The 14,897-nt window shown below is 48.5% G+C and overlaps 1 protein-coding gene across 3 annotated transcripts in view; it reads left to right on the forward strand.

The window, feature by feature from the left end:
- Positions 1-14,897, forward strand: part of schip1 (schwannomin interacting protein 1) — a 71,207-nt gene that overhangs the window by 43,228 nt on the left and 13,082 nt on the right. For all 3 annotated transcript variants that reach the window (XM_064984664.1, XM_064984667.1, XM_064984665.1), the window contains one exon: positions 12,714-12,832. In XM_064984664.1, coding sequence (XP_064840736.1) covers positions 12,714-12,832 — 119 coding nt within the window. The remainder of the gene's footprint in view (positions 1-12,713; positions 12,833-14,897) is intronic.

The following is a 14,897-nucleotide window of genomic DNA, read 5'->3' on the forward strand; positions in this document are numbered from 1 at the left end:
GAGACGTGGTGTGATCATAACAACATACAGGAACTCAAGTCCTTCTGTTCACCTGACTTAGAATTCCTCACAATCAAATGTCGACCGCATTATCTACCAAGGGAATTCTCTTCGATTATAATCACAGCCGTATATATTCCCCCCCAAGCAGACACACCAATGGCCCTAAACAAACTTTATTTGACTCTATGTAAACTGGAAACCACATATCCTGAGGCTGCATTCATTGTAGCTGGGGATTTTAACAAGGATCATCTGAAAACAAGACTCCCTAAATTCTATCAGCATATCGATTGCGCAACCAGGGCTGATAAAACCGTGGATCATTGTTATTCTAACATCCATGACGCATATAAGGCGCATATAAGGCCCTTTGAAAAGGCCCTTTGATGGCAGCATTCGCGCAAAACTGAAAGCTCGAACCACTGCTTTTAACCAGGGCAAGATGACCGGAAACATGACCGAATACAAACAGTGTAGCTATTCCCTCCGCAAGGCAATCAAACAAGCTAAGCGTCAGTATAGAGACAAAGTAGAGTTGCAATTCAACGGCTCATACACAAGAGGTATGTGACAGGGTCAATCACGGATTACAAAAAGAAAACCAGCCCCGTCGTGGACCAGGATGTCTTGCTCCCAGACAGACTAAATAACTTCTGTGCTCGCTTTGAGGACAATACAGTGCCACTGACACGGCCCGCAACCAAAACCTGCGGAATCTCCTTCACTGCAACCGATGTGAGTAAAACATTTAAACGTGTTAACCTTCGCAAGGCTGCAGGCCCAGACGGCATCCCCAGCCGAGCCCCCAGAGCATGCGCAGACCACCTGGCTGGTGTGTTTACGGACATATTCAATCCATCCTTATCCCAGTCTGCTGTTCCCACATGTTCCCAAGAAAGCTAAGGTAACTGAGCTAAACGACTACCACCCCGTAGCACTCACTTCCATCATCATGAAGTGCTTTGAGAGACTAGTCAAGGACCATATCACCTCCACCCTACTTGACACCTTAGATCCACTCCAATTTGCTTACCGCCTCAATAGGTCCACAGACGACGCAATCGCAACCACACTGCACACTGCCCTAACCCATCTGGACAAGAGGAATACCTATGTGAGAATGCTGTTCATCGACTACAGCTCAGCATTTAACACCATAGTACCCTCCAAACTCGTCATTAAGCTCGAGACCCTAGGTCTCGACCCCGCCCTGTGCAACTGGGTACTGGACTTCCTGACGGGCCGCCCCCAGGTGGTGAGAGTAGGTAACAACATCTCCACTCTGCTGATCCTCAACACAGGGGCCCCACACGGGTGCGTTCTGAGCCCTTTCCTGTACTCCCTGTTCACCCACGACTGTGTGGCCACACACGCCTCCAACTCAATCATCAAGTTTGCGGACGACACTACAGCGGTAGGCTTGATTACCAACAACGACGAGACGGCCTTCAGGGAGGAGGTGAGGTGTCAGGAAAATAACCTCACACTCAACGTCAACAAAACAAAGGAGATGATTGTGGAATTCAGGAAACAGCAGAGGGAACACCCCCCTATCCAAATCGACGGGACAGAAATGGAGAGGGTAGTAAGTTTTAAGTAAGTTTTAAGGACCGAGAGACTGAAAAAAAGCTTCTATCTCAAGGTCATCAGACTGTTAAACCGCCACCACTAACATTGAATGGCTGCTGCCAACATACTGACTCAACTCCAGCCACTTTAATAATGGAATTGGATGGACATTAATGTAAAAAATGTATCACTAGCCACTTAAACAATGCCACTTAATATAATGTTTACATACCCTACATTACTCATCTCATATGTATACAGTGCCTTGCAAAAGTATTCGGCCCCCTTGAACTTTGCGACCTTTTGCCACATTTCAGGCTTCAAACATAAAGATATAAAACTGTATTTTTTTGTGAAGAATCAACAACAAGTGGGACACAATCATGAAATGGAACGACATTTATTGGATATTTCAAACTTTTTTAACAAATCAAAAACTGAAAAATTGGGCATGCAAAATTATTCAGCCCCTTTACTTTCAGTGCAGCAAACTCTCTCCAGAAGTTCAGTGAGGATCTCTGAATGATCCAATGTTGACCTAAATGACTAATGATGATAAATACAATCCACCTGTGTGTAATCAAGTCTCCGTATAAATGCACCTGCACTGTGATAGTCTCAGAGGTCCATTAAAAGCGCAGAGAGCATCATGAAGAACAAGGAACACACCAGGCAGGTCCGAGATACTGTTGTGAAGAAGTTTAAAGCTGGATTTGGATACAAAAAGATTTCCCATGCTTTAAACATCCCAAGGAGCACTGTGCAAGCGATAATATTGAAATGGAAGGAGTATCAGACCACTGCAAATCTACCAAGACCTGGCCGTCCCTCTAAACTTTCAGCTCATACAAGGAGAAGACTGATCAGAGATGCAGCCAAGAGGCCCATGATCACTCTGGATGAACTGCAGAGATCTACAGCTGAGGTGGGAGACTCTGTCCATAGGACAACAATCAGTCGTATATTGCACAAATCTGGCCTTTATGGAAGAGTGGCAAGAAGAAAGCCATTTCTTAAAGATATCCATAAAAAGTGTCATTTATTGTTTGCCACAAGCCACCTGGGAGACACACCAAACATATGGAAGAAGGTGCTCTGATCAGATGAAACCAAAATTGAACTTTTTGGCAACAATGCAAAACGTTATGTTTGGTGTAAAATCAACACAGCTCATCACCCTGAACACACCATCCCCACTGTCAAACATGGTGGTGGCAGCATCATGGTTTGGGCCTGCTTTTCTTCAGCAGGGACAGGGAAGATGGTTAAAATTGATGGGAAGATGGATGGAGCCAAATACAGGACCATTCTGGAAGAAAACCTGATGGAGTCTGCAAAAGACCTGAGACTGGGACGGAGATTTGTCTTCCAACAAGACAATGATCCAAAACATAAAGCAAAATCTACAATGGAATGGTTCAAAAATAAACAGTTAGAATGGCCAAGTCAAAGTCCAGACCTGAATCCAATCGAGAATCTGTGGAAAGAACTGAAAACTGCTGTTCACAAATGCTCTCCATCCAACCTCACTGAGCTCGAGCTGTTTTGCAAGGAGGAAGGTGAAAAAAATTCAGTCTCTTGATGTGCAAAACTGATAGAGACATACCCCAAGCGACTTACAGCTGTAATCGCAGCAAAAGGTGGCGCTACAAAGTATTAACTTAAGGGGGCTGAATACTTTTGCACGCCCAATTTTTCAGTTTTTGATTTGTTAAAAAAGTTTGAAATATCCAATAAATGTCGTTCCACTTCATGATTGTGTCCCACTTGTTGTTGATTCTTTACAAAAAAATACAGTTTTATATCTTTATGTTTGAAGCCTGAAATGAGGCAAAAGGTCGCAAAATTCAAGGGGGCCGAATATTTCGCAAGGCACTGTATATACTGTACTCTATATCATCTACTGCATCTTACCATCTTTATGTAATACATGTATCACTAGCCACTTTAAACTATGCCACTTTATGTTTATATACCCTACATTACTCATCTCATATGTATATACTGTACTCGATACCATCTACTGCATCTTGCCTATGCCGTTCTGTACCATCACTCATTCATATATCTTTATGTACATATTCTTTATCCCTTTACACTTGTGTGTATAAGGTAGTAGTTTTGGAATTGTTAGGTTAGATTACTCGTTGGATATTACTGCATTGTCGGAACTAGAAGCACAAGCATTTCGCTACTCTCACATTAACATCTGCTAACCATGTGATGTAATGCTGTGATAGTGGTATTGGTTCTCATACAGCAGAAATCTCTAACACACTATGGGTTCATTCCTGGTCATGCTGCCAGTCTCTCTGAGGAGGCAGTGTGTTGCCCTTTTAAGTCTTGGCTCAGATTCCTGTAGCTTCGTGTTGAGGCTCCCATTGTATTCTCAGGTCAAACACGCACACACACACCTCCTCACATGTGACTCTCAGAGTTATTGTCCTGGCCAAATCCACTCTCCCAAACAGCCCCTTCAACACCCCTCCACTCATCTCTCTCACCTCCTCCCTCTCTCCTCCCTCTCCCCTGCTGCGGTCTGTTCAGAGTAACAGGGCCAGCCTGACTGTTACCTGTGTTTGAACGGTACCAGGGCTCAGAGGTCAAGTCCCTTATCAGGAGAGGAATGCACCGCTGCATAAACCAGCAGGTCTCACGCCTCAGGTAGCAGACACGGAGAGGGTGCAAAAACACACACACACACACACATACACATACACACACACACACACACACACACACACACACACACACACACACACACACATACACATACACATACACATACACATACACACACACATACACATACACATACACACACACACACACACACACACACACACACACACACACATACGCATACACGCACACACCGTTTTGACATAAGATATCTGAAGGGTTGTTTATGGAGAAACTGTAGATACTCAAGGTCTCTTGTAAGTCCATAGGACAACGACTTGGGATGAAGGCTGATGAAAACACAAGGGTTTACCTAAGATCTTTGCACTGCAAAATAGTGTTTTCAAGTAACTAAGCACCATAAAGTTGAAGAACACACTCACACGCATTCACAGTGGACATACTGACTTGTGTGTTTATGTGTGAGGTCAGCGTTCACGCCTGGAAAACTCGTCATAGTGAGTCCGTCCTCTTTGCTGACCCAATAACACTACCACACAGATTGAAACTGCATTACACACAAGCTGTCGTAATCTTTCTCTCACACATATACTCACTTTGTCTCTTTCTCTTTCACCCACACCAACAACTTTTTATTTTAAAGCGTTTCCATATTCTCGCTGTATTTTTTGCCGTTTTTGTTTCTTTTCTGTCCGACACGCAAACACTCTCCCTCACACCCTCGTGCTCATGGGATCTGGCCTGTGTGGGTGAACACACACTCTCCCTCACACCCTCGTGCTCATGGGATCTGGCCTGTGTGGTGTGCTCATGGGATCTGGCCTGTGTGGGTGAACACACACTCTCCCTCACACCCTCGTGCTCATGGGATCTGGCCTGTGTGGGTGAACACACACTCTCCCTCACACCCTCGTGCTCATGGGATCTGGCCTGTGTGGGTGAACACACACTCTCCCTCACACCCTCGTGCTCATGGGATCTGGCCTGTGTGGGGAACACACACTCTCCCTCACACCCTCGTGCTCATGGGATCTGGCCTGTGTGGGTGAACACACACTCTCCCTCACACCCTCGTGCTCATGGGATCTGGCCTGTGTGGGTGAACACACACTCTCCCTCACACCCTCGTGCTCATGGGATCTGGCCTGTGTGGGTGAACACAGGCTCTCCCTCACACCCTCGTGCTCATGGGATCTGGCCTGTGTGGGTGAACACACTCTCTCCCTCACACCCTCGTGCTCATGGGATCTGGCCTGTGTGGGTGAACACACACTCTCCCTCACACCCTCGTGCTCATGGGATCTGGCCTGTGTGGGTGAACACACACTCTCCCTCACACCCTCGTGCTCACGGGTTCAGGCCTGTGTGAGTGAACACACGCTCCCTCACACCCTCGTGCTCATGGGATCTGGCCTGTGTGGGTGAACACACACTCTCCCTCACACCCTCGTGCTCATGGGATCTGGCCTGTGTGGGTGAACACACACTCTCCCTCACACCCTCGCGCTCACGGGATCTGGCCTGTGTGGGTGAACACACACTCTCCCTCACACCCTCGTGCTCATGGGATCTGGCCTGTGTGGGTGAACAAACACTCTCCCTCACACCCTCGTGCTCACGGGATCTGGCCTGTGTGGGTGAACACACACTCTCCCTCACACCCTCGTGCTCACGGGATCTGGCCTGTGTGGGCGAACACACACTCTCCCTCACACCCTCGTGCTCATGGGATCTGGCCTGTGTGGGTGAACACACACTCTCCCTCACACCCTCGTGCTCACGGGATCTGGCCTGTGTGGGTGAACACACACTCTCCCTCACACCCTCGTGCTCATGGGATCTGGCCTGTGTGGGTGAACACACACTCTCCCTCACACCCTCGTGCTCACGGGATCTGGCCTGTGTGGGTGAACACACGCTCTCCCTCACACCCTCGTGCTCATGGGATCTGGCCTGTGTGGGTGAACACACGCTCTCCCTCACACCCTCGTGCTCACGGGATCTGGCCTGTGTGGGTGAACACACACTCTCCCTCACACCCTCGTGCTCACAGGATCTGGCCTGTGTGGGTGAACACACGCTCTCCCTCACACCCTCGTGCTCACGGGATCTGGCCTGTGTGGGTGAACACACACTCTCCCTCACACCCTCGTGCTCACGGGATCTGGCCTGTGTGGGTGAACACACGCTCTCCCTCACACCCTCGTGCTCACGGGATCTGGCCTGTGTGGGTGAACACACGCTCTCCCTCACACCCTCGTGCTCACGGGATCTGGCCTGTGTGGGTGAACACACACTCTCCCTCACACCCTCGTGCTCATGGGATCTGGCCTGTGTGGGTGAACACACGCTCTCCCTCACACCCTCGTGCTCATGGGATCTGGCCTGTGTGGGTGAACGCACGCTCTCCCTCACACCCTCGTGCTCACGGGATCTGGCCTGTGTGGGTGAACACACGCTCTCCCTCACACCCTCGTGCTCACGGGATCTGGCCTGTGTGGGTGAACTCACGCTCTCCCTCACACCCTCGTGCTCACGGGATCTGGCCTGTGTGGGTGAACACACGCTCTCCCTCACACCCTCGTGCTCACGGGATCTCGCCTGTGTGGGTGAACACACACTCTCCCTCACACCCTCGTGCTCACGGGATCTGGCCTGTGTGGGTGAACACACGCTCTCCCTCACACCCTCGTGCTCACGGGATCTGGCCTGTGTGGGTGAACACACGCTCTCCCTCACACCCTCGTGCTCACGGGATCTGGCCTGTGTGGGTGAACACACGCTCTCCCTCACACCCTGGTACTCACGGGATCTGGCCTGCGTGGGTGAACACACGCTCTCCCTCACACCCTCGTGCTCATGGGATCTGGCCTGTGTGGGTGAACACACGCTCTCCCTCACACCCTCGTGCTCACGAGATCTGGCCTGTGTGGGTGAACACACGCTCCCTCACACCCTCGTGCTCACGGGTTCAGGCCTGTGTGAGTGAACACACGCTCCCTCACACCCTCGTGCTCACGGGTTCAGGCCTGTGTGGGTGATCACACGCTCCCTCACACTCTCGTGCTCACGGAATCTGGCCTGTGTGGGTGAACACGCGCTCCCTCACACCCTCGTGCTCATGGGATCTGGCCTGTGTGGATGAACACGCGCTCCCTCACACCCTCGTGCTCACGGGATCTGGCCTGTGTGGGTGAATAGGCGGTCCCTCACACCCTCGTGCTCACGGGATCTGGCCTGTGTGGCTGAACAGGTGGTCCCTCACACCCTCGTGCTCACGGGATCTGGCCTGTGTGGCTGAACAGGTGGTCCCTCACACCCTCATGCTCACTGGATCTGGCCTGTGTGGCTGAACAGGTGGTCCCTCACACCCTCGTGCTCACGGGATCTGGCCTGTGTGGGTGAACACGCGCTCCCTCACACCCTCGTGCTCACGGGATCTGGCCTGTGTGGGTGAACACGCGCTCCCTCACACCCTCGTGCTCACGGGATCTGGCCTGTGTGGGTGAACAGGTGGTTCCTCAGTCCATGGTGCGAGGTCAATGGCAAACCCTCCTCTCCTCCAATGAAAGGCCTCCATTGTTCAGAGTGAGGGATCGCTGTGGCGGAAGACTGAGGGAAAGGAGGAAAGAGGGACAGGAGAGGATGGTAGAGACGCGGGGGAGGAGAAGAACATGTCTTATCAATGAGGGTTTTCACAAGAGAAAATTGCTTCTGAAATTTGAGGAAAAACACAATTCGGCACAGTGGCGTTTCTCAAAATCTAATTTAGGAGCTGCAGCACTTTTCACAGTTCCAGGAAATGAAGTAATTTATCAGAACCTTGTTGACTGGGACGCATATGACTCTCTGATACATACACATACACACACACACAATGTCAAACACTTTGGAGCGGAGGCTTGGCACACAAGGAATTGTGGTAATAACACAGGGAATGTTTGTTGGGAGGAGAAGGAGAAGAAAGCTCTGTGACAAATCTTAAATGAATGGCATGACTCTTTTGGCGGGGAAAGGAGTTAAAGTTAAAGGGAGAGAGATGGGTCCATTTGCTACCCCCACAGTCACAGACATCTATGTGGCGTACTCGCCACCTCTCTGAAGGGTTTGTGATGCTGCCCATGATGAGATCTAAACCCTTTCTCTCTCACACCTCCATCCAGCAGCCCTTTCATAAGTTAGCTTGTTAGTTAGGAGGCTTAACGTGAAGGAAGGTAGTCCTGTTGGAAGGCAGGTGTGAAATATAGAGGGGTTCTGCTATGGTAGATGTGTTAGGTAGAGGATAATGGTTGTTTTGGGTTCTGCCTAAAAGCGTCCGCATGCTTCCCATCCGAAACAGTTTGTGCATATATTATGAGGTATATTGTGATGTGTTTGTTAGTTTTGATATTCTGCAAGTGTTTTTTCGGCAGTAGAGATTCTTCAATTAAGTGCAATCATTTCCATCATAATGGAGAATGTTCCTTCAAATGAGCACTAAGACAGCGTTGAATGAGACGAATCGTTTTCATGCACATTTTTTTCACTTGAGAAATACTGCATTCTAACATCTTAGTTAGATGTCAAATAACACGACAAAGACATCCTCGGCATGAACGTCAAAATGAATGACAGATTTCATGAGTCATCTTCGTTTAATTCTGACTATCTTGTGGAAGTGTATATACTGGCTACCACATCTCAAGAGGGACAAACAGTACTCTTGCCTCTTTTTTATCATTTTTCAAACAAAGGTCTTTTAAGGGAGTATGTGAGGCACAGATGTTCACTTTGCCTAGACGAGTTCTGCTAGGAGCCAACCGAACTTAGTATGCAGAAGACTGTAGGGGCGTTTTAGAAGCAATTTGGGTCTGTTTACAATAATACACCTAATAAGAATGGTGATGAATGTAGGAATGCAGGCTAACCCTATGCAAACACAACACACTCACACACCCACTAAACCACACACATACTGCCACTTCACCCCAAACATTCCAACCTGACATTCCAATACAAAGACCACCTACCACTTAACATAAGTACCCCCACCACCCATGAGGCTAACATAACAATGGCTACTGTCACTAACCCCCCTCTGTTGTGACACAAGTGTCCTTGTCTGTTATTATGGTAATTACAACAACAAAAACTCAGCAGCGCCACTACTCAGCACTGACACCTGCTGGGCAGATAGGGAACCGCAGACACTCAGTGTTATAATATGACACTGTGTAGTGTACAGGGAGTTAGAAGGTGTGTAGTGTACAGGGAGTTAGAAGGTGTGTGTGTGTGTGTGTGTGTGTGTGTGTGTGTGTGTGTGTGTGTGTGTGTGTGTGTGTGTGTGTGTGTGTGTGTGTGTGTGTGTGTGTGTGTGTGTGTGTGTGTGTGTGTGTGTGTGTGTGTGTGTGTGTGATTGTTAGTGTCTGAGGAGTGGTAGAGTGATGCTGTTAAATGTCATCATCTTGCCTCACCCTGTACCCCTCATAACACTCTCTTCTCTCACTCAGTCACAGACACGCACACACACACATGCAAACACTCTTCTGTGCCAAGCCCCCTCTTGTGGGTGCCAGTGTGTCCTGGCAGTGCCAACAGTAGCTGTGTCTCCAGGGCTCTCTGGTGTGGAGAGGGATTATGGTAATGTTGCGATGGGAGGGAGGGAGGTGTGGGAAGGGCTGAGAGATAAAGGAAGAGAAGGGGTGAGTTAGTGGAAGAGAGATAGAAGTTAGGAGAATTTGAAAGAGGTTGAGGACAGAGTTAAAGAGAAGGATAACACTCAAGGCTTCTGCCATCTTCTCCTTTGCTCTTATTCCCCTCACCTCCTTCCCCCTCTCCTCCAAAGCCTTCTCTAAAGGCTTTCCTCTCTCTTTCTCTAAACCTCTTGCCTCTCCCCTCTCCTCCAAAGCCTTCTCTAAAGGCTTTCCTCTCTCTTTCTCTAAACCTCTCGCCTCTCCCCTGTCCTCCAAAGCCTTCTCTAAAGGCTTTCCTCTCTCTTTCTCTAAACCTCTCGCCTCTCCCCTCTCCTCCAAAGCCTTCTCTAAAGGCTTTCCTCTCTCTTTCTCTAAACCTCTCGCCTCTCCCCTCTCCTCCAAAGCCTTCTCTAAAGGCTTTCCTCTCTCTTTCTCTAAACCTCTCGCCTCTCCCCTGTCCTCCAAAGCCTTCTCTAAAGGCTTTCCTCTCTCTTTCTCTAAACCTCTCGCCTCTCCCCTCTCCTCCAAAGCCTTCTCTAAAGACTTTCCTCTCTCTTTCTCTAAACCTCTCGCCTCTCCCCTCTCCTCCAAAGCCTTCTCTAAAGGCTTTCCTCTCTCTTTCTCTAAACCTCTCGCCTCTCCCCTGTCCTCCAAAGCCTTCTCTAAAGGCTTTCCTCTCTCTTTCTCTAAACCTCTCGCCTCTCCCCTGTCCTCCAAAGCCTTCTCTAAAGGCTTTCCTCTCTCTTTCTCTAAACCTCTCGCCTCTCCCCTCTCCTCCAAAGCCTTCTCTAAAGGCTTTCCTCTCTCTTTCTCTAAACCTCTCCCCTGTCCTCCAAAGCCTTCTCTAAAGGCTTTCCTCTCTCTTTCTCTAAACCTCTCGCCTCTCCCCTGTCCTCCAAAGCCTTCTCTAAAGGCTTTCCTCTCTCTTTCTCTAAACCTCTCGCCTCTCCCCTGTCCTCCAAAGCCTTCTCTAAAGGCTTTCCTCTCTCTTTCTCTAAACCTCTCGCCTCTCCCCTCTCCTCCAAAGCCTTCTCTAAAGACTTTCCTCTCTCTTTCTCTAAACCTCTCCCCTGTCCTCCAAAGCCTTCTCTAAAGACTTTCCTCTCTCTTTCTCTAAACCTCTCGCCTCTCCCCTCTCCTCCAAAGCCTTCTCTAAAGACTTTCCTCTCTCTTTCTCTAAACCTCTCGCCTCTCCCCTCTCCTCCAAAGCCTTCTCTAAAGGCTTTCCTCTCTCTTTCTCTAAACCTCTCGCCTCTCCCCTGTCCTGTTTTCTGAAAGGCTTTCCTCTCTCTTTCTCTAAACCTCTCGCCTCTCCCCTCTCCTCCAAAGCCTTCTCTAAAGACTTTCCTCTCTCTTTCTCTAAACCTCTCGCCTCTCCCTGTCCTGTTTTCTGAAAGGCTTTCCTCTCTCTTTCTCTAAACCTCTCGCCTCTCCCCTCTCCTCCAAAGCCTTCTCTAAAGACTTTCCTCTCTCTTTCTCTAAACCTCTCGCCTCTCCCCTGTCCTCCAAAGCCTTCTCTAAAGGCTTTCCTCTCTCTTTCTCTAAACCTCTCGCCTCTCCCCTGTCCTCCAAAGCCTTCTCTAAAGGCTTTCCTCTCTCTTTCTCTAAACCTCTCGCCTCTCCCCTGTCCTCCAAAGCCTTCTCTAAAGGCTTTCCTCTCTCTTTCTCTAAACCTCTCGCCTCTCCCCTGTCCTGTTTTCTGAAAGGCTTTCCTCTCTCTTTCTCTAAACCTCTCGCCTCTCCCCTGTCCTGTTTTCTGAAAGGCTTTCCTCTCTCTTTCTCTAAACCTCTCGCCTCTCCCCTGTCCTGTTTTCTGAAAGGCTTTCCTCTCTCTTTCTCTAAACCTCTCGCCTCTCCCCTGTCCTGTTTTCTGAAAGGCCTGCTCTTTGTGTGTGTATGTGTGTGTGTGTATGTGTGTGTGTGTGTGTGTGTGTGTGTGTGTGTGTGTGTGTGTGTGTGTGTGTGTGTGTGTGTGTGTGTGTGTGTGTGTGTGTGTGTGTGTGTGTGTGTGTGTGTGTGTGTGTGTGTGAGCACTGAAAGGGTTTTTTCTTCCTCCGTCTGGGCCTTTAGAGAGGGTCAATATTTCCCCCCCAAACACTCCTCGTCCTGGAGGACTCCCAACCCCCCCGGCACCAAAACATACTGCGCTGTATCTGACTCTGGTACCCATTTGACTTCCCAGCACCACCTGTAACAACAACAGTCAAACAGTCCTGTTGAACAGTCTAAACTCTCACACTGTGTTGTCTGTCTACTGATAGGCCTGGTTACTGTGGCTGATAACCCAGCCCAGGGAGTTTGAGAGAAAGCCTGTCTCTACAACGCTCTTCTCAGGCGGGTGCACGGTGACATTCACAAGGTTTCCATGTGATTGACACCAATCTATTCACTCCATTCAAGCCATATGGGCCGTCCTCCCCTCACCAGCCACCTGTGGTGCCATTAGCACATATGAGTGTTCCTCCGGGTGTGAGTGTGTTAAGTGCTGCCAAGGCTGACTGGGTCAGAAGTGGGAATTCCTACTGGAAAACAGGCCCAGGAGGCAGGAATGCTTATAGTGCTATTAGACAGGGACGCTCAGTGGTTTAGGAATGTGTGTGTTTGACTGCATGAGTGGAGAGAGTGACCAGTGAAAATGTGTTGGACTTTCTCTCATACATCTGCACCACCTAGTGGTGAATATTATAGTATTACTGGTGTCTCGAGCTCTCCACGTGTTTTACAGTCTTTGTCAGTTCCCCTCCTCACCACAAGGTTACTGCTAAACAAATGGGGAAGTCTTCAGCTCTATTATTAGAACCTTAACCCTCTGCCTCTCCCCTCCAGGCCCAAAAGAATGAGAGGGAGTCCATCCGGCAGAAGCTGGCCCTGGGTAGTTTCTTTGACGATGGGCCGGGTATCTATACCAGCTGCAGCAAGAGTGGCAAGCCCAGTCTGTCCTCACGGTAAGAGACATGTATCATCAGCTGTACATCAATCCCACAAAGTCAACAACACACAGCTGACTGAAGATGGGGCGGCCGGGCGTTGAATATGTTTCAGCCGTAACAAGGACTCTTAACAATGTGATGAAACTTTGTTACTCCTTGCTGAAACAAGAAAATGAGTCTCCGGTTGACTAGTCAATGCCCCCACAATGCAGCAGCAGCAGACATAGAATTAGAATGAATAGAACGGGCTTGGAAGCTCTCACCTTGACTGGTAAACTTCATGGGTACACTCGCAATGGCTGCCTGGTATTGTGATGCAATCATTTCCATGGTAATGTAGAATGTTCATTCAAATGATGTTAGCTGATGTGGCTCATGTAATGGAATGTATTTTTTGTAATGTCAGTTGAATCAACAAGTCACAGCACATATTTTAGCACATATTTTACTTCCTGCATTGCTCCTATGGGAACACTCGCAATGGCCACTAGTGGCGTAGTCCTGAGTGGCGCAGCGGTCTAAGACACTGCATCTCAGTGCACGAGATGTCACTACAGTCCCTGGTTTGAATCCAGGCCATATCACATCCGGCTGTGATTGGGAGTCCCATAGAGCAGCAAACAAATGGCCCGGCATTGTCCAGGTTTGGCAGGCCATCATTGTAAATAGGAATTTGATCTTAACTGACTTGCCTCGTTAAATAAAGGTTTAAAAAAAATCCATTATGCTATCATTGACTTGAATGGGGATGCCCGTTCTATTTATTCTATTTCTATAACAGCACTTGCATTCAGGAGAGGAGGAGAAGAGAAAATTATGCATAAAACATTTTTTGGGACATTCAAACAGTTATTATGGTAACCACCTCATTTGGCTGGCCAATTACCTTCATCCAAAATTCCATGACCATCACAGCCCCGCACGCACGCACGCACACGCACACGCACACGCACACACACACACACACACACACACACACACACACACACACACACACACACACACACACACACACACACACACACACACACACACACATAAAAACACACAGATACAGACACAGATCAGTTTCACCCTCAGTCCCAGTCCCTGTTCTTGAGAAACAATGACATCACTCTCGTTATGTGTGTGGGCACTGTCACTAGAGTGAAATTGCAGGTTACTGGACATTACTCTAACAGAGTCAGATTTGACCTTTTCTTAATGCCTGTAAAAGTGTCCATCTCCTGGAACTCTGTAGGGCCGTCTCCCCAACACAGACTCCTGCTCTCTCCCTCTGATACCTCTGTTGATTGTTGAGAGTAAGGGACTTTTCCTCTCTCTTTCTCTGCATCCCGGCACTGTGGATCTCACTTCCCAAAATGACCTCCTACACACAACCTCAACCTTACTGGAACCAGTATTCCAGGATACATACATTCATACAGTCATACACACAAAGGCACTCACAATGTTAATGAATCTGAAACTATGCTATATGAAAATTAGATCTCACCAAAGAAACTCTTATGGGGTGAACTCACTGGTTATACTGCTGGATAAGTCAGGTACTTCCATGAACTAGTTCGAAGGATCGTTTTGATGCTCCTTCCTCTGAAACTACCAATCAATTACTCTGGTCTGACTAAATCTGGACCGATTGGGTGTGTAATCGATCAGGTTTTCTCTACATGTGTTTGAAACTACTGCTTCAAATAAGCCGATTAATGATCAAAAAGGGTTTGATCCAGATCTTACAGGACTCGGGTCTTCTGAGGTATAGAGAGCCGTCGGAGTCTAGCTGTTTGAATGGAACCTTCACCCTGGATGGATCGATCCCAAGTTAGAGCAGGAGAGGGAGGAATTTAATAATGCTATGGAAGGCTAGTCGCTATTACAGTCCTATCACAGACACTCTGAGACCTCGGTGGAGAGTTGGAGGAGGGTTTGGCCTTAGTGGAAAACTAGATGAGACTGTTATTGAATTTCTTTCTCACCAGCGGTGCCTAGGTGCATGTTATCTGGGTCAAAAAAACCCTACAAGCAATTATTGGTGAGCGAACTTTCCTTAGTCCATAGAACATTCCTTAGCCCAGAGTAA

This window comes from Oncorhynchus masou, chromosome 13 (genome assembly GCF_036934945.1).
Source record: "Oncorhynchus masou masou isolate Uvic2021 chromosome 13, UVic_Omas_1.1, whole genome shotgun sequence".
NCBI classification, from domain to species: Eukaryota; Metazoa; Chordata; class Actinopteri; order Salmoniformes; family Salmonidae; genus Oncorhynchus; species Oncorhynchus masou.